The 25,761-nt window shown below is 38.5% G+C and overlaps 1 protein-coding gene across 2 annotated transcripts; it reads left to right on the top strand.

Moving 5' to 3' along the window:
• The first annotated feature begins 325 nt into the window (after positions 1-325).
• On the top strand, positions 326-25,073 carry LOC113007685 (carboxy-terminal domain RNA polymerase II polypeptide A small phosphatase 1-like). 2 transcript variants are annotated; one of them, XM_026144503.1, is made up of 7 exons: positions 326-688; positions 12,401-12,543; positions 18,362-18,463; positions 20,166-20,222; positions 21,183-21,275; positions 21,498-21,683; positions 21,806-25,073. In XM_026144503.1, the coding sequence occupies exons 1-7, from the start codon at positions 607-609 to the stop codon at positions 21,935-21,937; spliced, it is 795 nt and encodes a 264-aa protein (XP_026000288.1). In that variant the 5' UTR covers positions 326-606; the 3' UTR covers positions 21,938-25,073. The 2 variants fall into 2 exon arrangements, with proteins under 2 accessions (XP_026000288.1, XP_026000287.1); XM_026144502.1 differs by lacking the exons at positions 326-688; positions 12,401-12,543 and adding an exon at positions 13,371-16,122.
• The last annotated feature ends 688 nt before the right edge of the window (positions 25,074-25,761 follow it).

Genomic DNA, 25,761 nt, shown 5'->3' with positions numbered 1-25,761 from the left:
TTTTTTTTTTAAAGTTTCTCAGAAGTCAAAGAAAAGTAATAAGAGAAACCGAAATATGTTTTTTTCTGTTATGCAAAAGCAAAAAGAAAGGAGAAAACACTGTTTTGTTCACGGTTGGGCTCCGGATGAAAGTAAAAAATAAATAAATAATGAAAGGCCAAATGTAAAGAAAAATAATGTAATTGTTTAAATAACAATAACAACATAAGATTTATAAATACTATAAAATATTTATGAACCTGCAACAATGCTTTTTTAAAAAATAAATTTTAAAAATAAATTTAAAAAAACAAAAAGCCTTCACATCCTGCATTGTGGCTTTAAGAACCGGGCTTCCTTGAAACCGTCAGGTCCCATTTAGCGAAGACAAATTGATGAACTTCTCCAGTATTTGCATCTTTTGTAACTTTTTAAGACCTATTTTTATTTTATTTTAACTTTTACAGGTATTTTTGTTCGGTGTTTCTGGCCGTTGACAAGGTTTCTTTTAGTTTTAAGCTGCAGCATGCGCGTCCGCAAACAGGGAGTGGCAAAATTTAAAGACTTGAATTTGCCCTAACTCCTCGCAAGTTTTAAACGGCGGTAAAGTTCCTGTGTGCGGATCCAATGGCCCACCCGTCGTCGGTAATCACGCAAGTAAGAAGAGAGGAGGAGGAGGGGGAGGAAAATGCCTGTCTTCGTGAGGAAGGTGAGTTTGGGAGAAGTTTTTGGAGCTGCGTATGATAATGTCAGAGAGGTTGGTTTGAGGGCGCCTGTCCTCTGTGAGCGGTTGCAGACATCTCTGTGATAACGCCTGCTCCTTTAATCAAGTGTCCGTGACCGGTTCTCAAAGGTTCTCACCGAGTTTAATAAGTTTGCATCCGGTGTAGCTTTTTGCGTTAGGTGGGACCCACGGGAGATTATAGCCGTTTCTAAGTAGATAAAGTAGAAAATATGTGTTTCACCGGGTCGGTCAAGGGGAACTTAACAGACTTCACGGTGTTACGCAGAATTTTTAGGCGGAATGAGGTTTGAACGGCAGAAATAACGTGTCTCTGAAGGGGGGCGTGGCCACAGCCCCATTGACAGCTCACTCGTCCTGCTCTGGACCTCCATGCTGAGCTGCCGTCAGTTTATTTTTGTCTCCTCGTTTCAAAATGAACACGCTGTGGTCTCCCACCTCTTATTTACGTTATTATTGTTATGGAGACTGTGGAGCACGAGCAGTGTTACTCACTTTCTATAAGTGGGACATGGACTAAGCAGCTCTACTAAACAGTATTTATAGGTCACTGTAACAAATGATTTGGCCTATCTCTGGGATAGGTTCACTTACAAACACTTAGAGCTGTACACTCACCATCCGCTTTATTAGGTACACCGGTTCAACTGCTTGTTCGTGCAAATATGTAATCATCCAGTCACATGGCACCAGCTCAGTGCATTAAGGCATGTAGACAAGAGAGCGAGACGATCTGATAAAGTTCAAACTGAGCATCAGAATCGGGAATACAGATGATTGAAGTGACTTTGAATGTGGTGTACTTGTTTGTGCTAGACAGGCTGTTTTGAGTATGTCAGAAACTGCAGATGTGCTGGGTTTTTCCCACACAGCCATCTCTGGGGATGACAGAGTCGCCTGAAAAAGAGAACCTGTCCAGTGAGTCGAAGTTCTCTTGATGATACTGGCAGTCAAAGGCCACTGGTTACAGCCAAGGAATGCAGACATGTCCGATATTAAAGCAGATGTGCTACAGATGTGCCACCGAAGAAGACCACACTGGGTGCCCTTCCTGTCAGCTAAGAATAGGAAACTGAGGCTACAGTTCATATTGGTTCACTAACATTGGACAATAGAAGATTCGAAAGATGTTGCTTTGTATCAACCCTTCAAGCAGATGGTGGGGCGATGTTGTGTGGGATATTTTCTTTGCACCCTTCTGGTCTCTTAAACTGAGCATCACAGCCTACCTGCGTGGAGTTGCTGACCATGTCCATCCCTTTTTGACCACAGTGTACCCATCTTCTGTTGGCTGCTTTCATCAGGATTTCATCAGATCATCTCAAACTGGTTTCTTGACAATGAAATCAATGACAATGTGTTCATTGTATTCATGGCCTCCACACTTACCAGATCTCAATTCAGTAGAGCACCTATGGAATGTGGTGGAACGGCAGATTGACACCATGAATGTGCAACAATGGCGTGATGCTATCATGTCAACATGGACCAAAATCTCCAGCACCTTATTGAATCTGTGCCGCGAACGATTAAGGCAGCTATGAAGCAAAAAGGGGACCAACCAGGTACTGGCAAAGTGTACCTAATAAAGTGGCTGGTGAGTGCATATTAGTTGCGGTAGTACTTCAGAAGACAGTGCCGGATTTATGCAGTTCTTTCCTAAAATGTACCATGTCACTTTGCATTTGGTGTATAATTTTTAGTATCCAAAAATACTTTGTTAGATACAGTCCCTTGTTATGTTGTACTTACATTTTGAGTTGGGCACGTATTTTCAGGTACTTAAAAACTTGTACTTTAAAGTAAGAAAGATAACATGATAAACGTGGGGGATATAAACCATAATTTGTGGCCTGTGTTATAGTTTTTGTTTTTTCTAGCTTTGTTGTTTACTTCCGTCTTATTGTTAAGAAAATAATAGAAAAGAAGAAGAGGAAAAAAACTGTTTATCTGGTTTAAGTTTGTTATCACACCATCTCTGAACATGTAGTCAGCGCAAAATGAAAAACTGCTAAACATCAACCACATATCTCAGTAAGTACCGACTTATTTGCAAGTAGGCCAAATATTGGTCAACTAGGCCAATGTTAGCTGAGGCACATATTCATCCAATGTGTCAGTGAATTCTTAGAAAATCGTAAGGCTAAAAAAATGATTTTATGTATATAATGATGTTGCTGTTATTAGTTATTTCAAAACTAGTTTAGCAATTCTGTAATGCAGTTTCTTGTTTCTTATCTGGTGATGTACAGATGCAAAACGGAGATATCGGCTCTTAACTCCCAGAAATCAACTCGGCGTATGTTATTTGTAAAGTCTCATATGAGCCTCAAAATATATTTATGTTTTTCTGTTATTGTTGATTGAGGATCACATCAGACATCAGCCTTGTGATTGAAAAACGCATGTTGAATTTTAGTTCTGGTACTAAACCTGTACAGTCATATATAAAGTTACCGTGGTAACTGAACTGAGGGGAACACTATTGCAGGATGAAGTGAGTAACGATTTTTATTTGGACTGAACAGATACAGTCTGAGTCAGATGTCACTGACTCTCTATTGATAGAAAATGTTAAAAGTAAGTTTGTATGGGATAATTTTTTTTTTTTTTTTTTTAAGAAACGACTAGCTTATTTTTTTTTATATATAAAATATAATTTTTCATCATGAAGGAGGTCTAAATCCTGGTGCTGGTGCTCTGTAGAAGTTTATTTTGTTTTTTCAATTTTTGAGCAACGTTCTGGTGTAACAGTGTAAAACGGGAACAAAGGTACATAAACAGATCTTAAAATAGAGAACGAAGCTATTTATTGCAAAACAATGGCGATTAGAAAGGCGTTTAAAAAAGAAATGAATAACAGGAAAGGCTGTGTTGTAATTATGATCGGATAAATTAATGCCCAAAATTCTGTGTACAGATGATGGGCAGCTGAGACAGACTTTTGTCTTTAAGGGTTGTTAATATAGTAAAAGGAAAACGTTCTCAACTCACTTAAGATCGTTCAATCCTGCCTAGCAAAGAAGAGGACACTTGTTCATTGGCTGCTGCCCTAACAAACAGATTATTGGTGTCTGTGCTTTTTTACATTGAAGAATTTCTACAAAAGACACTCAATGCAGTTAGCATCCATAGACAGAAATGTCAATGTCTTATCAATTATAAACAAAAAGACTTCCTGAGCATCAGTTCTCTGAATGCAGTTGTGAACAGCGGTCTTAAACCCTATATTTTATTCCAGTATATGAGTAATCATACCATATCTGGGCAGTTTACAGACCCGTGGTCACATTTAAGTTGAATCTTAAAGAGTGTAGCTTGGGTCCTGTGCATACTGATGAATTAGAGACCCTGTTGAGTTGAAGTGATTGGATCTCATTTCTGTTCTTTGGCTTCCTCTCATACCAAGGAGCATAAAGGTGAGGCATTAGCAGTGCTGGTGCCCTTGAAAGAAGAAAAGATTGATAGTTGACCGTGCTGACTTTGTAATATATTTAGTTCTACTTCCCAGTGATGTGATTTGGTAGGCTGTCCTTGTGCTGTGGCTGAATCTAAATGAGCTAATTAAGTGAAATGAATAAATCTGCTAAACGACCTATCCACAACCAAACAGCATGATGAAGTGCCTTCATGTGAAGAAGCAGGATAAATAAAACATGTATATAGCCTATTTTGAACTCTGTGCATCTTAATAACTTGTATTTTTCAAGACAGTCATAAGGTGGCAGTATTGTTCAGCTTTCTGGTCAAGACCACCTCCTGCCTGCTCTCAGATTATTTCCTCCTGGCTAAAAGGTCATGAGTCCAAAACATGGCAGTCATCCAGAAGTGAGAGGCCAGCGAAAAGGGGAAGGGGAAGCTGCTCTTCAGCCATTCTATAGTTTCTGTAGTCAGTAGTGGTGTTATCAGTCGTTAAGTCCTAAATGTTTTGCACACTTTTCAGCCCTAAATACCTCAAGCTTCTTGATGTTTTATGGGCATTTGGTTTTTTTTTTATCTCTGTCACCTCTGCAGTGCTCTGAAACATGCAGTTTAGTAGGCACAAAAACACAGCTAGTGATGTATTTTGACAAGTTTCTTTCCACACTCCAGCTACTTTAACAATTACATTTACACTGTAGTTATTGCCATTGAACTTGAGACTTGCTGTAAGGTGAATATTTTCCTTTGCAGAAATGTTTAAACTTTTTTTGACCTGACCCAAGTCCAGCTCGGCCACCATGAACTTGCCATACCATTTGCTCTGGAGGGGTGTGAAGCAACTTGTCAGATTGTAGCGGGATATCAGGTGTCAAAGTGTTGGAAAGTCGCTCATGGGAGGGGGGCCTTCATTCTTTCTGAGCCTTGATGGGAATAGAAGCAGCCGAGCACTGAGGCATGGCTCACCCGAAAGGGTCCCAGATAAGCCTGCTTTCAACTGAGTAGGCTGCTGATGTGGCGCGAGGTCTTTGCTGCCCCTTGGAAATGCTGTAACCTCATTATCAGCGTCTGAGCCTCTTGGATAGTGAAGTGTGAGGAATGTTGTGTTAGAGTTTGCCTACTCAGTTCTGCTGCTACCTAAGAGTAAAGCAAAGAAGGTGCAAGTTTATAATTGTCCGTCTTTGTATTGGTGTGTTCAGGTGTGCAGCACCTTAATTATAATCACGTTTCAGAGAGAATTCGTTTTTCACACAGGGCCTTGTAGGTTTGGATTTTTTTCCCTTAACAATAAACACTTTCACCTATAAACTGCATTTTGTTTTTCTTTTGTTTGTTTGTCTAATATTTAAATTTGTTTGTTGATCTGAAACATTCAAGTGTCACAAATGTACAAAAAAAACCAGGAAATCAGGAAGGGGCATGCATGCAGCACACAAGCCGGTTTATTTGTCTATCTTTGTTAGGATACTCACCAGCATCAGTATATTGTCAATGCAAATATGTGCCAGACCATTATCTAAACCCTTAAACCTACTTCTGCTTTCTTGTACATTAAGTCCTAAATGTGGTGGCCCTGAGGGGTCAAATGCAGTGCAGTTTAAGAAGACATCAACAAGTAGATAGAAAAAAGCTTGGATAGCATACAAAACACAAATAATAATATTTCAAACTGCTTCTAACAAAGATGGTTGGACATCTTTGGTTTTTGCTGATAAGTGAGTCGAACGACGTATTGTTTGGATTAGCAGACACACACATTCAGTGAGTTCCTCGCCGGTGTCCATCAATCTGTCAATTTTCTTAACTACCTATTAACTTTTAAGGGAATTATATTGTATTTTACACATAAAGTCATTTTGTTTGTTTGTTTTTGTTCTTTTTAAATACACATTATGAAGTTTGTAGTGCAGTAAAAATCAGTTAAAGGGAGCATGACAGATATTTACTTTGATTACACAAACATTACATAGCAGTAAGTAATAGATGATAGGTATTGTTTTGTAAATAGCCAATAATTAATAATAATTTGATAACTCAATACCCTGAGTTTATTACATTATGTTATTATGCAGTATATTTCTAACTAATTTGGCGGCTCATTCTCTTTGTCTTGAAGATAAAATGGAGGAGAATAGTTCTTTTTTTCCATTTTTGACTAATAAATCACTAAGTTGAACTTGAAGACCTTTGTGGATGTAAGCCAACTTTTAACAGAGTATTAACAATAATAATCCACACCCATACAAATACATGCATTTTATCAGGATTCAATTAGAACTTTAAAGTTTACAGAAAAAATGACACACATGCAGGCAAATGCGATCAAAAAATGTAACCTTGTCAGAGGTAATAATATTAGTATTATTTTGATACATTACTGAAAGTTCTGCATTGCCACTGTACTATATACACAGGCATACATGTGCTCTGATTCTCATTTTATTGCTTTGTAGAGGTATTACTGCTGCATTCCCTTTGTATCAATTAAGTTTGTACCCATGTCACGTTCCCACAGTATTTTTAGCCATGTTAGAGGTGGAAGAGTAGAGATCTTCAAAGCGAGCACGTCTGGGCCTTGAATAAGATATTAATATTACTGCTATGGCTCACATTGTTAACATCGTCTGCTAAAATTGACTGTTATTATAATTTAGTTTGCAGGTTAAAGCAGCACCTAAAACACTGCACACAAAGCAGTACAATGCTGAGACTGTATATGTCTACTGTAACAGTTTCCTACTTTAACCCTTTTTTTTTTTTTTTAAAAAAGGTAAACTTGTTTAACCTTAGCTCTGTGGCCTTTTTGTGCAGTCTCGATTTTGCCATAATAGTTCCCTTTTAGCAACTGCTACTCATATGGAGGGCACGCGTATGGTGTCAGATGGTTTCTTTAGTGGTGCTTCCTTTTAATAGTACAGTTTTACGTTTCATCCCCACAGAATATTATCTATCAGAAGAGTTATTCATCTTATATTTATTTTGGACGTTAACTCACGCTGACAGGAGCCAGAGCTGTCAGTGCATTCTGGGATTGTGTTTGTGTTGGCATTTGCAACACAAAGTTTGGAACCTTTAGGAGTGATTTTATGGTTCACAGTCCTCACTCTCAGTGGTTTCATTTAATTTTTTTATTTAGTTCCTGCACTGAAGTGTTACTGTGCTGCGTAAACAGTTCTTTCCTGCTACTTGTGACAGTTTTTTTTATTTATATACACAATCTCATCATTAACTGAAGTCGGCCTCTGGCGAGCTATTTTAGGCTCACTGATGTGTAATAACAGAGAACTGGACACCATGATGTTTTTCTTTTAACTTTGAGCTTCACCTGCCCAGTTCCTTCACACATGTTTTGAACACAAGCTTTTCATCATTCATCAAGTCAGGTATGTCCCAGCAAGCATGCCTTGACAATGACTGCTCCCCAGTGGTGTTGACCACTTTCAGCCACAGCTGACGAACATGCCAAACCCATCCAGCATAACACTTGAAAGTAGGTCAGACTTGTTAAGGGATGGAGCTGAAACCGTTCCAAACTGGTTAATAAAGGTTACTGTTCACTGTTTTTCAAAAACAAATGCACAAAACCGATTATTTTAGTAATCAAGTGATCTACTGATTTTTCTATCGAAATATCAGGTAAGACGTACTTTTGTCTTATTAACCAGCAATAATAAATATTCAAGCAAGAAAACGTGGGTCTTTCAGAATTAACTTTTCATTGGTTTCTATTTTGGAAATTGCAATGGTTTAAAGTTTAACTGCATACAATATCTGTCAAAAAAAACACCTAAACCCTTTGATTGTATGTGCATGTCATAGTGATCTTTTCTTTGTTTTCCTTAAAAAAAAAAAAAGAAATTTTCCTAAATGCAAAAGAATTTAATAATAATAATCTCAAGTACAGTCAAACATTAAAATCAAATCAAATAAGATATAGAATAAGAATTCAAGGCATAAAATTTTTTTCCTTTAGTCTCTCTTCTTGGAAGGCTTCCTGACAATAGGAGCCACGTTTTACTGTTGCTGATAACAGATGTTATGATGGTGCAGGCAATATTTAATAATTTAATTTAATTTAGTCCTTGGCTCATGTACATTTTCATTGGCTTGAGAAAAAGGCTTTTAATTTTATATTTTAACTATTAATGCAATTTGATTAATATAGTCTTTCATATTACTTCACTTTTAATCTGAAAAATGTTATGAAGCCTTGAAATTAGCATGGTCTAGTACACTGCATGCTCCTCTTTAGACTCGCCCCTGTTTGCTGCAGGTATCACCTACATGTGAAATAGGATGGCTGCTGTCAGCCTTTACCTAGCTGTATGATTTAACCAGGCTGCTATCAGACTAAGTTAACAGTTAATCTGCAGATTTTAATACAGCTTCTGGAGGCTGACTGCAGGTTTTTTACTGTGTAAAACAAACAGGAGTGGATGGAGCACCAATAAGAGTTTTTGTGATTAAGCACTCCTGCTAGCTTTTAATGGTGATCACAGGAACATCGCTGGTGTTTTGGACACTATAAACAAGTTTTTCACTCTACGTAGGCTCACAGAGGCTCTGCCTCTTTGCTCTTCAGCTGGAAACAGACTCCGCCTCCCCATTAAAATGTGCCAGCGTCATCATCACTACAGGGTGGGCCATTTATATGGATACACCGTAATAACATGGGAATGGTTGATGATATTAAAGTCCTGTTTGTGGCACATTAGTATATGTGGCTAATGGGCACATGGCCCTCTTCCTATCCGGTCGTTAAGTGATGACGTGTCGAATCTTACTTCCGGGCCTAAAGTAGTCTGCGTTTAATATGGCTTTTGTGTTGTTAACATGTTTAATGTTTTGTATTTTCTTCTATTTGATCTCAAAAAGCTCCTAAAACAGTCAGTGATCACTGTTGACCTCCCTCGGCTTTTATTACCGCTAATCATTTATTTAAGCTCAGTTTTTAAAACCTTAGGATGTAACTACAGCCCAGCCCATGCAGCAGTATATGAATGACTAACCTCGTATTATGGATGGATTATCTCAGTTGTTCTCCTGGCTGAAGTTTGGTCCTTTTACAGCATCCTGCCATGCAATTACATTTGTTCCTGACCACCGAGAACATTCACGTTAACTTTCATCAAGTGGAAAAAAGTTAGCTTGTTTATATTATGCTAACATAGCTGTGTCGCTAGCGGTCACGTAGCACATCATTATATACCAGCTAGCCAAACTTCAGTAACCCTACAAACGTCACTGCTGTTTAGCTTTCTGTCTTCATTTATGTTGGAAGTGATAACAGAGCTGTACGTTTTAATTTGTTTCCAAAACCCCGCAGTCAGGACATGCTATATTGTATTTAGATGGAAGCTAGCGAGCTAACTTCCTGCTAACTTCTAACTCCGTTAAATGTCATAAATTCCGTTTTCATGGATGCCTGGATGTTAAACTCAATTGTTACACCTGGTAGAGCAGAACGCTGATCATTTTATTAAAGATGAAAGACTTTAGACAGTTTTTCAACTCTCAGTAGTGCCATAGTGATCGTTTGATATATGGACCTGCAGCGGAGTTTAGGCCCAGACACGGCTAGTGACGTCAGACTTTACGACCGGATTGAAAAAACAAAAGTTGTATCCAAGATGGCCGACTTCTAAATGGCCACCATGGTCACCACCCATCTTGAGGAGTTAGCATTGGCGCCTCTGCTCTGCGCCTCTCGCCCTCACATATACTAATGTGCCACAAACAGGACTTTAATATCACTAACCATTCCCATGTTATTATGGTGTATCCATATAAATGGCTCACCCTTTACTGCCGTTTTGTTAACAGTGTTTATGTTTAAAACTGGAGGCTTAATGTGGTCATTTATTCATACCCCTGTTTCAAAAATCTCTGTCAGAACATGGTATGAAATGCTTAGGTGGAAACTAGCGAGCTAACTTCCTGTTAACTTCTAACTCCGTTAAATTTAATAAAATCTGTTTTCATGGATGCCTGGATTTTAAACTTAATTGTTACACCTGGGAAAGCAGCAACGCTGATGATTTTATTAAAGATGAAAGAATTTAGACCATTTTTAACTCTTAGTGTTCGTTTGACTTTGGGACCTGAAGATGACCGAGTTTTGGACCCAGGTTACTCTGCGAAGCTCCTCACTACGGCAGCCGTAATGCTCTGACAATCCATCAAGCAGTGTGGCTTACCAAAGTTGTACTAAAACATTTTTTAACAGATTTCTGCACGCCAAAATCGGTTTGAGGTCAGTAAGCACAACCAGAATTCATACATAAGGCACACTCTCGATTTTTTTGAGAAAATTAAAGGATTTTAAGTGTGCCTTATAGTGTGGAAAATGTGTTATACAGAAGAAAAGAATATATCGTGATATATATCGTTACCACGCGTGCTTCAAATGATACCCCGATATGGATTTTAGGCCATATCGCCCAGCCCTAATATCAGCCAAATATATACAAATATATACATATTGGGTTTTTATTGTGTTGGTTTTTTTTTTTGTTGTTTTTTTTTTTTGAAGCATCAGTCTTAACACTTCTGTGTTAGTCAATCGGTAATATCAGTACATGAATGCTACTTTCACAATCATCACACATTTACACACAAAACATCTTGATAGGTTTGTATTATCCACTAAGGCAACAGATGTAGTCTGAGCAGCATGCTAATGCTTTAGCTGACAGCTCTGACTGGTCATCAAGGCTCAGCTAGTTTGTCAGTTTTTCTTTCTTTGTAAATGCTGGCTTTCATCACTCTCACACCAGCTGATGCGATGTTGTCCACCACTTGTATGTGCCAGAAGCTGTTCCTTCTGAGGTATGCGGCATTGGCAAATTCAAAGTGACCTCTAGTATCTGAGAAGTTATGTGTATTGCGTGGTCATATCTTAGATCTACAACTGCATTTTAATGAATTATGTTCATACATTTTCAAGAGTTCAGCAGAGAAAGACTCGGGTTCAAAATGATTTTTTTTTCTTCTCACTTTTGTACTTTTTATGTTAAAAACATTAATGTAATCAGTTCACATTAATTATAGCCTTGAATTTATTTTTTCATCTTATATTGTGAATATCAGCTCTTAAAGATGAATACAAAAACAGACCTTCTGCAAGTCTGTTTATTTCTTCTAATTATTAGTCCTTTATTTAACCAGGTAAAAAAAATCTCAGTGAGATTAAAATCTAATTTCCATAATAAATATTAGTACTCAGTATAGGGCAGTCCCTCGTGTCAATGAAATTGTATCACATGGAGTTTAACCATGTACTGTGTGTTAAGTTAACTTGGTGTTTCCGTAGATTGCATGAGTGTATAGCACAGACACATATCCTTACTAATTACTATAAATAAAAGTCCAGAAACTCCCAAACACTCTGGTTTTTGAGCATGAAGCTTAGCAGGCTCTGTTGGGATTAGAGTGGTTAACCCTAAGTCTTCTGTGATTTAAACTGATAAGTTGTTTAAAACAAAAATATCATCCCTTGTTATCTAGCACAAGATAAATAAGGACTAAATCATGAGTTGTAACATCTGGTGACACACAGGCCCACAAAACCCAGAAAGTTTTAGCAAATGAGCTCTTGCTATTCATTTGTTTAGTCTTTTAAATGCATTGCTATTATCATAGGTTTCATTATGATCTGTTTTATGGGAGAAAACAAATGTATCCTAAAGCAGCTATTTGCAGTAAATTAAAACTACTTTTTGCTCTAACATGGCAGTCTATTGGGTCTAAATCACTTCTGGAGCAAGCCTCATGAGGGACGTTCTAGGAAATGCAGCTCTGGACTCAGCATAAACCACGTTTATTATTCATTTCTAAAATTATGTGGATTGTAAAATCAGCCATGAAAGTTCAGTTTGATACATTTATCAGCTAGGTTAATTAACAACTAGCTAATAATGCCTATGTACAAGACAGTTCTTGGCATTCAACTTAACAAATCAGACACTGGAGCTCCGACTGGACCCAGATGTCTTCACCAGACTATTTTGGGGATAAAATGTAGTGACAGCACGGCTGGAACAATGCACAGATTGGATAAGTCGAATGAGCAGAGGCGCCAATGCTGACATCATTGGCATTAATTAAGTCCAGAATGCATTAATCACAGTACTAGACATTACATTTGCTTACATAGTTATACAGAGAGTTTGCAGTAAAACTGATCTAGTACAACTGATCTAGTGCTGTCACACGAGTACAGTATAAATTCTGTCTACTCTCTGTCTCCCTATGATCCAGGTTCTGTTGCTGTTTCCAGCTCAAAGAAGTCTTACAGCAGAGGTTTTCTTCGCCGTCTCTTCAGTTGTCTGTGTAACAAAGACGCCAAACCACCTCCAGTAAAAATCAACGCCCCTCTCTCGCTAGAAGAAAATGGGACAAAAGTAAGTGCATCTTTTAACCCCCCTCCCTTGCTCTTCCCTGAGATATCAACTTTCTCTCACCCTCCCCCTTGATCATCTTTGAACAGCATGTGGGCAGCATGATTGGCAGCTGTTTGATGCCTGAAACACATGTTTTCTTGGCTTCCATATTGGTTTCTTGGCTTTCATGTTTACAAGAGCATCTCCCCCGGGCTTGGTGAAAAAGTACTCCATGTTCAGACATCAATCATGGACTTGTAGGAAAGCCGGAAATGGCGTAAATGTTGCAGAACTGCATGCCTGATCTGTCATTGCTGCTTTGCAATGCTTTCTCGGAAGATGCCATTGATCAACACATGTTAGCGTAGCTGTTTTTACCCTTTTAGTAGAGGGGAATTCTGGTAGACAGTATGAGTTGTTCTTCTTCTTCTTCTTATCATCATTATTATTATTATTATTATTATTATTATGTTTGAAGGTAGGGTAAATATAAAGAACCATACTAATTAATATTAGATTATAAATTCATAAACAGAAACTTGTGTGATGACAAAATATAAAAATGACTGGAATGTGAGGGCCTGATCTTATGTTTCATACAGTTTTTTTTCTTCTTGTGTTTTTGGACAACTGACAATACTAATTATGGTTAAACTTGGTGTAGCCTTTGAAAACATCACTTTTGGCTGCTACGGTCTCAAGATCAAGTGGCCAAGACGTTCTCAAGTGTCAGTTTCATATTTATGCCTTAGTTCAGCCTTTTATTGAGATTTGATATTCCACAAGTTATTTGTCACGTCTTTCCAAGTCCCCAAAATAAATTTCTTGGTCTCTGGCAAAGGGAGGGTCGAGTCAAGTGCTCAGTCTCAGTTTTGGTTGTGACAACCTGTCATGTCATCAGGCATGCTGCTCCTGTTGCTGTTACTCTCTCATGCAGACTGCTACTCCCCCCCACCAGCTCTGTGACTTTTCACTCTGAATGGACTTTACAGTTGGATGCCAGTCATTTGGGAGTTGGTCTCTACAGATACAAATGCATGGAGTAAAAGCTTTGGACAAAGTCTGATAAATACTTTCGTGATGTATTTGGAAAACTCTGAGCAAAACAAAGGCACTAGAGAAGGGGAACCATCCACTGAAGCCATGTTTGCTGAGCAGTGCCAGGTCCCCAGATTAACAGAAGCTGCAGATCTCACTGGCCCATCAAAGGGAAGTGCTGAACTAGGAGTAAAGGTCCTCCTTCAGGAATATACTGAGCAGGCTGTCAGCGAAGAAATGGACCCATCTATTCCTTGTTTGGAACAATGCAACCTGAACTCGGATGAGCTTGAATCCTGCACATACTTTAATGGACACGCTGACAGCTTTGAGCAATATTCAGAGAGCAATGGATTTTTTGAATCCGACCAGATCCTCGATAAGTGCGAGACTTCAGAGTTAAGCCAACCGTGTGATGAATGTACTCAACACTGTGAGTGTTTTAAGTCCTCTGAACACTGTGGTAATCATAGCTCAGCTTCTGAATGTAGTGCTTGCTGTGAACAGTGCGCAGAACACCTCCAATTATTTCAGAAATGTAAGCCCTCCGATCAGCAGTTGGAGATTTCTGACCTTGACGCTGATGAATTGGAAGTGAACTGTGGCAGTTTGGGCCTTTGTGGAAGGTGCGATTTCAACCTTGAATGCACAGACCACCCCGAGGCTCTACAACAATATGAGCCGTCACAACAGCAGAGTGACGGCTTTGACTCCGAGTCAGACACATCAACAGAGAACTTTCAGCAATGTGAAACCATGGACTCACTCAACTGTAATCCTGAAGTCTGTGAGTACGACAAAATATCAGATGAAACTGAATTTACAAATGATGAAGATTATGAAGAAGCAGAGGAAGAAGATTATTATGATGATGATGATGGCGATTTTGAAGATGATTTGAGCTATAAAGCCAAACAAAATGAAACAGAGTTCAGTGATGAAGAATCTCACAGTTCCTCAGAAGACACACCTGTACAAGTTTACTTTGATGACACTGAAAATGTTGCCTTTGCAACTGATCTCTGGGAGACGCACGAGTACACCAAAGAAGACTTTCAACAAGCTCTTACGACAGAGGTGTCCACGGAATCTGGTGAGCCGTGTGGAAATGATGACTACGAAGTAAGCCAAGAACCGTATAAATCCGAGTCCAGCGGTGAAGAAGATGGTTCCTCAGATTGCTCCTCTGTGGAAACCAAATCCTTTAAGACTTGTCCTGAGGGCAGTATTCCATCTGATCCCTTCTCCGATTCATCTGAGGAATCTGACAAAGGACCTCAGGAAGATTCCAGCGATGAGCAGACAGAGTGGGAATCTTTTGAAGATGAGGAAGTACAGCAAAGTGATGAGAATAAATCGAAAACTGTTGATGTCACTGTTGAGGATTACTTTGATTTGTTTGACAAAGTGGACTATTACGGACACATATTTACACAAAAGCAGCGCTACATCTCTTGCTTCGATGGCGGAGATATCCATGACCACCTGTATCTGGAAGAAGAGGCAAAGAAACATAAAGCCAAAACTTTATATCAGTTTGAAGATATTAACAGGGAAGCTAATGTAAAAGACACAGACACTTGTTCTGACGATGCATCTGAAGATACTTATGAGGAAGTGGATGTGGACCAGAGTGATGGGTCTTGTAATTTAGAGACTCAATCTGAGGATTGGCTCATCGCAAAATCAGAATCAAGTTTTGAAGAGGATGACGAAAGCAAAACAGAGAACGGTGTCGTTTATGCAGAAAATGATGAGACAGCCGAGGATGATAAAGCCCCTATTGATGAAGAAGCGTGTGCCTCTGATGACCACGTTTCTGAAGAAGCTGAAGTTCGCCCATCCACTGGTCCCGAGGGGAGCATGTTTGCACCATTAGCCAAGGAAATTTCTGTTGAAGGTGATGCTTATGAAGATATTTTGTGCAGTTCTCACTATTGTGAACCCAAACCTTCTGCAATTGATGAGACTGCGAGCATCACTGATTACACAGAGGATGACAAAGCCAAGCCTGAGCCTGAAGACGACGTATTTATTACATGTTCTGAAAAGGAACCGTACTGGTCACTTATAGATAATGATGAAAATAGACAGCTTTGTGAGCCAGGTGTTGAGGAATACTATGTCTATCAGATTAAAAGCATTCAGTCATCTTTTAAACAAGCCCTGAATGGATTTATTTTAGAAAGAAACTCGCATGATCAAATAACTAATGATGAGAATGCTTCTAGGAGTCAGAGTCAAGATGCTCTAATATCTCTGAAAGAGCTGGCGGCCACTGGGTTGTGCCCAGAGGAGTGCGTGTCCGACACATTTGGAATTAATGAAGTTATTGACATGAACAGCTCAGCTGTTGAAGAGGAGTGTGTGTTAAATGAGATTTCAAAAGAAACTGGACCCCCTGTAGGAATTATTCACAGTGTTCAGGAAAGGGACATGGTGCTTATGAAGACTGAAGATAACAATGATTCTGAACAAAGCAGAGAGTCAGACGAGGATCAGAGTGACGATGAGTCCTATGAGACTTGTGAATGTGATTACTGCATCACACCAACTGAGGAGGTATAAGATAAGAAGTACTTCATTTATCCCAAAGTTGAGAAATTTGTTTGGTAAAATTACATTAAACACAACAAACATATAAAAAAAATTTATCTTTAAAGTAAAACGAATTGGAAATAAATTTGAAATATAGTAAAGCAGAAATGGGTATAAGTTTGTTATACATGATAATATTTAAAAATTTTCCAAGTTATAGCCCGACCAAAGTATCAGGGATTAAACATCAGGCAGATACAATGGTGTCTGATTTTATAAAATAAAATTAAAAAATTAAGTACAGAAGAGACGAGAGGAACACCTTAAACCATGTTATGCGTGTGGTATGCAAAATATCCAACATTAAAAGGGTACTCTGTAACTTCCCTGCTGGCAGCATGTGATTGGAAGACCATAAACAGAGTAATGGTTTACTTCTGCTTGACTTGTGACAATGAAAAAAGATAAGATTAATTTTTTTTAAACGGAATTGTCATATTATCTTGGTAAGGAGTTGTAAATAAGTAACAGATGTACATTTTTTTGTTTTTACAAAAAAGAAAAAAAAGAAAAGAAAATAGCAGGAAATATATAAAACCAATGAGATATAGATAGATAGATAGATAGATAGATAGATAGCAAGCATTGGTCTTCATAAAGGAAGCTTAACACAGGCAAGCTTCCTTACACTAGCTGACTCAAAAAAATCTAAAAATGCCTGTGGAGGTAACGGTTATCATAACAGTGGTTAACAAATTTCTCTGTTTTGCTGGGCTTCAAACTGTGTGTGCACTCATGTACATAGGGGGTATTTAACACGTCATAAGAATACTTCTGTGCAAAATGATTACTGTGAGTGCCGCCTACTCCAAATGTTATCTGATGAGATCTTTAAAGAACACAAAAAATATAATCTTCAAATACAACATAATCACAAATAAAATAAGAGATTAATGCTAAAAATAATCAGTATTGTAATTCAGTAGCCCTATTCAGTATTTGTAAAAAGTGTTAAAATAAAATGAACCTTAATCATTTTAATGCTTAGTGCTGCTCAGTGCTGATGTCCAGTTTTAAGGTATTGAACGACTGAACGGGAATTCTTGGCTTGTGTTCTGTGCTGTCGTAGCTCCAATTCTATTTGCTTAAAAGAAACTTGTCAGCAGAAACGAGGAAAACAACATTTGTATATTTTCTGCATCACCAAATAAATTCCTGTGATTGAAGAGTAGGTGTGTAACAGAAGTGTCTTTTAAAAACATAAAATAAAGAAAAGAGAAATAGATCAGGTTTAAATATGTGATAAAATATTACTTTAATTTGATTTATTTGCCTTTTTATCCTCTAAATATTTAAATAAACAGTGAATTTTTTGACATTGTTAACTAATAAATGTACATTTTCAAACTGATGAGTCTTGCTGTGGATGGGGTCAACACAAAAACGTTAGCTACCTTAAAAAGAAAAAAAGAAAAATAGCTTTTAGCCCTTTTTATCATGTTAACTCAAAGGTTTCTGGGAGAAAATAAGGCGATAAATACAAAATGAAGATTTTACAAATTAAATAATTAATCAATCAAAAAATTTAACAAGAAATTAAATAAGGAGGAGAACCTATATGTTAAATTAAAATAATAGTAATTTCCTTTCTTTGCACGTTATTGAATGCATGTTTTTATCATTGCAGTATTTTTGGTGCATAATATTACCTTCTTTTGCTATCTTAATCTTATCTTAATTAATATTTTTATCTTATTTTTTTCATTTGATTGTTCTGATGCCAACCGTGGCAGTGAACACACAGAACTGAGACTTGGCATATTGTGTGGTATCTGTGTCAAATTCCAGCTCTGCCATTAGGCTCACGTGGCAGCTCACTGATGGACAACACATCCATCAGTGTTACCAACAACCTGTTTGTTCATACCAACTTGTTTTTAGAAGGCGAATCACATTAATGAACTCTAATCACTGACCGCACGTTGACGGATGAGACACACTATAGCGATATCTACATGTTCCGTCAGCACAGTAGCAGCTGTACCATCCCAGGTTCCCCGTAACCTCTTACTGAAACAACACAACACTGTTAAAGCGCTTAAGTGACTAGAAACACAAGCACACACTCATAATAATCCGAATGACTTTCCCAGCATATTGAAATGGTGAGACCGTATTTCTTGCGCATGTTGTATTTGAAACTTCACTGAAAAAATGTTTTTGCCTTACACAGCTGAGGTCTAAACTGTGTGCTCTTCTTCAGCTGCCCGGAGAACCACTGCTCCCACAGATGGAATCAAATGATGAAGGAAAAATCTGTGTGGTCATTGATTTGGACGAAACACTAGTGCATAGTTCATTTAAGGTAAGCTATATATATATGGATTACGATGATTCTGTAGACCTTCTTACATTCTTGGCCTTGGTTCACATGGACCCTCTTGCTCTTATTTCTACTAGGCTTCCATGTTAAAGTAATTAGTCTACCTGCGGGAAAAAAAACATACAAAGGAGACACATGATTGGTACAAATTTAGGGGAGACACAACATATTTTATATTTTTCACAATCCAGATCCAGCCTTCAACATAAAACCCCAAGATCTTAGGAAATTAATATTAGATTTTATAGAAAGAAAAGTAAATCTGTCTTCTATAGAACACCTACATAAAATTCATATTTACATAAGATATTTTGTGAAACTATGTTACTGCATTCATGAGTGTTGATATACTGTATTGCGTGTTTTTAATGAAGTATCATGCAGCTTCCTTTCGGGCTGTTTGATACCTTGTATGGTAGCATTCAGTGAATAAAGTAATCAATGCCAGAAGTCGAGGCTCCTGTATCACGACAAATTATGTAATGAATGCCGCGTGCTGTTTAGTCCTTCTGCGGTCACAGCCTGTCCTGAAAGATGTCACCGGATATTAGTGTCGGCTAAACGGGGTCACACCTCCTCTGAGCTCCATGTGTAACACAACGCGGCGTGTAAAAGTTGCTGTTACTTTGACACATGAACTGCTTTAAGAATTCTTTATATCTGAAAGAAAGGGTGGTTTGTTTGGTTTTTTTTTTGGTTTTTGGGGGTTTTTTTTTTTTTTTTTTTTTTGCAAAAAGCTGCTAAAATTAATGTCATAATGAAATGAAATTAGCTTTGGGTGCACAGTGTTTGATCTGGAAGAGATCTCAGTGACCTTCTCTACTGTGGTTTAGAAAATCTTACCATTAAATGATCAAACAGTTACATCAAACATGAAAGAAAATAACAATAATAATGTATAAAAGAAATGTATGGATGTTTAGTTAAATGCATAAGAATTTGTATGCAAAGTATCACTACACAGTTAAAGCCACAAAAGAACATAATAGTGCAAATTAAATCAATGTAATACAGAGGTAGATATAAATTATCACAAGTTTAAAAAAATGCATTACAGTATAATCACCCTGTTTACCAGTGAAGGTGAGAAAAAAGCCAGTCTTGTCTATACTGGGGTGTTGAAATGCTTGGAAGTTGTTGAAATGTTCTTGTTAGCTCACACAGCCTGCTCGCTGTAAGCTGATGGTGAGCAGATCTAAAAGAGGATGGAGTTCAAGCTGCTGCTATTGCTGGTGAAATTTGCTTGAGAATAACGACAATGTTTTATTAACTTTGTCTGCCATTAGAATAAATGATCAAAATCATTTGCACTATTTGCTGCTGCAGGAAATAGGAAAATCCCGTGCACGTGAATGCATACTAACAGCTTCTGGATATACTCAATCTGTCTTACTTGCATTAGCTCATAGTATACCAATTTAGGCCATGGTCTTATACCATATATGGAATACACTTGCAATGATGCTGATATCAGAGAAGCAGCCTTCTCACTTTCTATAGTGCCTATGTTTCAGTAATCGATGGGAGAAGAATCCATTTATTCAGTGTTTGTGCTTCTCAGAGGCGGCTGGCACAACATTTTTGCTCAATTTGTTGCCGTCATTCTTTTCTCTGTTTCAAAGAGTTCTTTGGAGATTATAAGTTAAACGTTTTTTTGTTTTTTTTTTTCTTTTGTTTCAAACAGCCAGTGAACAATGCAGATTTTATCATTCCAGTGGAAATTGATGGAACAGTTCACCAGGTAGGACCTTTATCTGCTTAAGTTACTGTTTGCTGCTATAGTAAATTTGACATCACAAGGGACCCTAAATCTCTTTTTTCCCCCATGCACTCACCATGCCTGTTGTAAACATCAAACACAGACGTTTATCCTTGCTTCAGTTTGCACGCGAAGTAGTGTACATGCAGCCTGACAGAGCTGTAGCCCTCTCTGTTGATGGCTCCAAGCAGCAGGTGCCTATTTCAGTGGCCTGACGAAATGAAGGAAGCTTGGCAGGCTTCTCAGAAAACACGGCCATTAATCTCAGTATGCTGAGCATATTATGTACGGTGCTCATTGGGATGGCATTACCTTTCCCCTACTGGCTTCAAATGGCAACTGCAGTCTGTTGTGCTTGGCCAGAAGAAAGAAGAGCTTTCAAAAGGCCTGGGTCTGTTTCAAGTAATCCAGGATAGGCTTGTTAAAGTGGGGAAAGCCTATTCGGGATGACTTGGTTCAGAAACAAGGCCACCGGCATCTCAGTGGAGGTAGATGTAGAGTTCTATTAAGGTGCTTCTGCTTTGTTTTATTGCACATATTATTTCTTCTTTATGTTATGATAATAATGGCATATGTAGTTGACATGATCACTTTTCATTAAGGGATATTTTTGATAAAAAGAGAACTGACATGTTTATTGGCTGTTTTTATATTCACTTCAGTTTATTTACAGCAGTTGTTTCAAGAGCCTTTATGTTGTAAGGAACGCAAGAACCACGGTGACAGTGGGGAGGAGGAACTCCCTCTTAAGAGAAAGTGATATCCAACACAGCAAGGTTCAGGGAGGGGTAGACTTCCCCCTCACCCCAAGATTTTACTAATAGACTTGATCTGAACTACAGTGTTTATTTACATTTGTTGTCCTTTGAGCTTTTTATGGTCAGAATCTGTCTCTAATAGCAGCACCAATTCTGGATTTATTTCTTTTTCTCCTGCACTCAGGTGTACGTGTTAAAGAGACCCCACGTTGATGAATTCCTAAAGAGGATGGGAGAAATGTTTGAGTGTGTTCTGTTCACTGCAAGCTTGTCAAAGGTATGTCCTCATCCTTTATAAGCAAACCATTACACTTAGGATTACTGGAGGAAAAGACTCATTTTCTGAGTGATCACCAAATGTTTTCAGTTTGCGGTTTTGTACGTTTGGTTTCAGACTGCTATAATAACCTTGTAGTTATGTCATGGACTTGCATTAAACCACTTGGAGGATAAAGTTACGAGATGACAAATCCAGTTTGTTTTGGTATTGCTTCTATAGTATGCGGATCCTGTGTCAGACCTGTTGGATAAATGGGGGGCCTTTCGGAGCCGTCTTTTCCGGGAAGCTTGCGTCTTCCACAAAGGAAACTACGTAAAAGACCTGAGCCGTTTAGGAAGAGACCTCAACAAGGTTATCATCTTGGACAACTCCCCAGCCTCCTACATCTTCCACCCCGAAAATGCAGTATGTCATTTAGATTACTTTGTCATTTAGATTACAAACACTGTCATTCACAGAAAAGTCATAGTGGACTATCTAAAAGAATTTCTAATCCCACCATCTGCTACTTTTGTCCGCACCTCCAGGTTCCTGTAGCATCCTGGTTTAATGACATGTCAGACACTGAGCTCCTCGATCTTATCCCGTTCTTTGAGAGACTAAGCAAGGTGGACGACATCTATGACATTCTCAAACATCAGAGTACTTCACAGAGTTAACAGAGGCGGGATAATAGGATGAAGATGAGCACCAGCGGCTGTCATCCGGGGGCCACGGAGGCCGGTGGGCAGAAGGCTCCACAGTGCTTCCCAATACAAGGACCACACTGCAATAAAGGGCTGTCATTTAATCTAAGATTCTCACAGCAGTACTGCATTCAAAGTGACAGCAGCCTTCCAGCTGGGTTGAGTGCTGCTGTGCAGGAAGTTGACCTGAACGCTGTGACAGATCTGTTTTTCTTTTTTGTGATGTCCAAGATGGTTCATATGTGATTAAATGACTTCTGGAGATATCTTTTGCAGTGCAGCTAGCGTGTTGTTGTTGTCGTTTTGTGACAGCACTGACCTTTGTAAGTTTGCTGTAAAGCTAGATTGTGCGAGCAGTTGTTCAGCGTGATATTACAAATTCACCACTATCAGTCATTTTAATGTCAGTGAAGCAAAAGCATTTGAAGTTTTCACACAGCAAATAACACATCACCGAAGACTGTAGCTCAAATCCTGCTGAGCTAATATATATACAAAAAAACGTTCATCTTGTATTGCTTATTTTGATGTTTTCTAAATATTGTATGTTTTACTGTATGTCTCTGAAAAGCTTTGAATAGAATATACCATTTAATGTAGCACTTGCTTTTACATGTAAAAGATGTTTTTCTTTCTTCATCTTTTTTTTGCAATAGAAAAAAATATCCATTAGTCTGCTGTTAGTGAATATACACTGCTCAAGAAAATTAATGGACTACTCATCACAGTCCGTCTGATAAGGAAGCAGAAACCAATGAATCCATTGCACCTACTTAAGTCAAAGCTATGACAGCTACACTGGAGAGATGACAACAAGACAACCGACAAAAAGTGAGCGTTTTTCTTTAGTTTTGCTTTTTGTTACGGTTCTTGTCATTCCTGGTAGCATGAGAGCAGCTCATTCAGGTTGCACAGGTAGTCCAGCTTCTCCAGGATGCTCCAGCATCCGTACATGCTAATACAAGAATCTTTGCTGTGTCTGCTAACACAGTCTCAGGAGTGTGGAGGCGATATCAAGAGATGGTTCTTTACACAAGGAGAGCTGGATTATGCTGATTATGCGACTTAGCAAAAGGGCCGGTATTGTCTTCTTCTGCAAGAAGGAACAGGAGGAGCATTGCCAAAATGGCCTCTAAACTTGGGAGGTCTACCACTGGCACCGCGTTCTCTTCACAGATGACAGCAGTTGACACTGAGCACGTCTGTAAGATGTGATAGAGTCTGATACTGTGGTGAGCATTAGCCAGGACGGCTGGTGTGGCAGCGGTTTAGTGATGATCTAGGGAGGCGTTTCCTTGGAGGGTCACACAGATCTCCATGTGCTCTTGAACCGTACCTTGATCATTGTTAAGGATAAAGTTCTCAGAGCCACTCTCAGATGTTATGTAGGTGCAGTGAAAGGCAATGGTCGGCTGCATGTAGTCTGTGCGTAATTCCAGAATGACAAGACACTGAAGCCATGGAGTGGACCTTATATTCACCAGAAGATGACTCCAGCTGAGAAATTGTCGTACATCTGATGCTGTGACCTGTCGCCCAGACTCTTCAGGAACTCATAGATGACGTTATCCAAATCTAGGAAGAGATCATCCAGCATACTGTACACCATCTCACCAGGAGCATAAGTTGGATCGCCTGTGATCTCCATTTTAAGGAGTAACGTCCTCAGTCTGTCGGGCAGGTGGGCACTGGAGAGCATAGACACCTAATTTTGTAAACACAATAACTCAAGAATTCTTCTTCGTTCATTAGAAAGTCACCTAGGATTTTCATCTGCTAGGAGGCTGCAGGGTAGCACCAATATTTTTTATTAACTAACATTATTTAAAGGTCTCATAGTGCTGATGATTCTGGTTTCACGTGACTCACCTGATTTTAAAATAACATTTTATCAAATGCAAAGTAAGTGTTCCCCTAATTTCTTTGAGCAGTGTAGTTTTTATTCCGTTACTAAATCCTAGCATTGGTGGAATATGTGAAAATCATTTTAGAAGATGTTTTAGACTGTATATAACAGATGGGTGCAGCTTTAGGGTCTAAAAGTGAAGCAGGAATTCCTCAAACTTGCATTTTTTGTTTCTCTCTCGAAACATGGGACTTTACAAACCAATGGGTGATGTCATGAGAGCTACATCCATCTTTTATATACAGTTTATGGTTATGCAGTTCCAGGCACGAACACCAGGTTCTTTTATTTTTGCAATTTCAACCTGTAAAGCTTATAAAGCTTAGTCAGGCTTTGTTGTACTGTATTTGCAGATGGGTGACAAAGGAAAAACCAGTGTCAGGTTTCTCAGTAAGAACGACTTCAGCATCGATTTAATTAGTTCCTTCAACTCTAGTGGATAGGATAACACTCTGCCAAATGATATCACCTCATCTGGTGTTTTGTTGTTGCTAATGGAGAGAGTTGTCAAACATGCCAGCCCCAAATCTCCCTTAGTTATTCACTTGGGTCGAGATGTTATGACTGCAAAGTCCAAAGTATGATTTATATATGTTCAGTATGGAAGAAACCACTGACAACAGTTTAAAAATGTGTTATTCAGAGGATCACTTTTATAGAATAAGAACTTTGAAATGATTTTTTTTCCCCTTCTAATGGAGTAAGGTGCCCAAACTCTGCCAGAGGTACAACAGCCACAGCAAGAGTCAAGGGTTCAGGTCTTTCCTTTAATTTGTCACCCACTGTTTGGCTCTGGAGTAGCTTTAAGAAGCAGATTTACACCACACTGACTGAAGGTCACACACACGTGTACAACAGCAAAAGTGGGTGAGGCTATTTTTTTTTGGTTTGTTTGTTTGGTTGTTTTCTTTTTTTGTAAATATCAGAAATTTATTGTGATCTAGTTTTAATGTTTTTCTGAGTTATCACTTGTGTTCGCCATCAGTAATGTAATATTTCATGCTGTCTTGGATAAGTTTGATTTGACTTTGCCTACTGTCAGTAAACTTGAATGTGGCGTGTACGACCTTATCGATCTGTATATTCAGTTTGATTTGAGGGGAATTTGCCACATGTGCAGCTAATAACAGTCAACACTGGGGGGGAAAAAAGACGAGATACTTTCACCTTCCATCAATAAAGCATGTTTTATTGAAACGGTCATATTTCACTACAGTACTTGACTTCACATTCCTCACACTCAACACAACATACAAGATCAAGTCGAAAGGAAAAAATGGAATATGGAACAGGTTTGATATGAAAACGGCAATCGTTCTCCACTCGACAAACATAATACCCACACGATAAAACCATTTGATAAATCAAGCATGCCCTGATCATCAGTCAAGGTGATCAAATGTGTTGTTTTTTCTTTCATTTTGGCCCAGTATATTTACATTACAAGCTGTTTGCTGCAAGACAGAAAGCTCTTTATTCAAAGTTTCCATGAAAACTTTTTAAAAAATATTTCTTTACAATGAACCAATGATGGAAACATTTATTGCGCTGACACAAAAACCAACACTGGTCATACCCATAAACTGTATATAAAAGATGGCGTTCAATGGACTTTTAGGTATGAAGAAGTATTTTTAATGGTTTATTCCGCGGTGGCTACTCTGATTGCAGAAAGAGTTATGGACCTATAAAAGTCTTAAGTCAGCGGTCCCCAACCCCCGGGCCTCGGACCGGTACCGGTCCGTGAGTCGTTTGGTACCGGGCCGCGAGAGTTGAGGCTCAGGTGTGAAATGTATGGTTTTCAGGGTTTTTATCGGTTTTCAGCGTTATTTTGTTATCGTTTTTATTGTTAACTCTGTTTTCCTGGGTCTTTTCACGTGTGTTATGAATA

Source organism: Astatotilapia calliptera, chromosome 16 (assembly GCF_900246225.1).
Source record: "Astatotilapia calliptera chromosome 16, fAstCal1.2, whole genome shotgun sequence".
Lineage (NCBI taxonomy): Eukaryota > Metazoa > Chordata > Actinopteri > Cichliformes > Cichlidae > Astatotilapia > Astatotilapia calliptera.
This window is presented reverse-complemented; position numbering and strand designations above follow the sequence as displayed.

Excerpts from the sequence above, each read along its gene's own strand:
- LOC113007685 (XM_026144502.1), top strand. The coding sequence starts at position 13,519 with ATGCCAGTCATTTGGGAGTTGGTCTCTACAGATACAAATGCATGGAGT. Across the intron at positions 18,464-20,165 it reads TAGTGCATAGTTCATTTAAG|CCAGTGAACAATGCAGATTT; the intron begins GTAAGCTATATA and ends TGTTTCAAACAG. Across the intron at positions 21,684-21,805 it reads TCTTCCACCCCGAAAATGCA|GTTCCTGTAGCATCCTGGTT; the intron begins GTATGTCATTTA and ends CCGCACCTCCAG.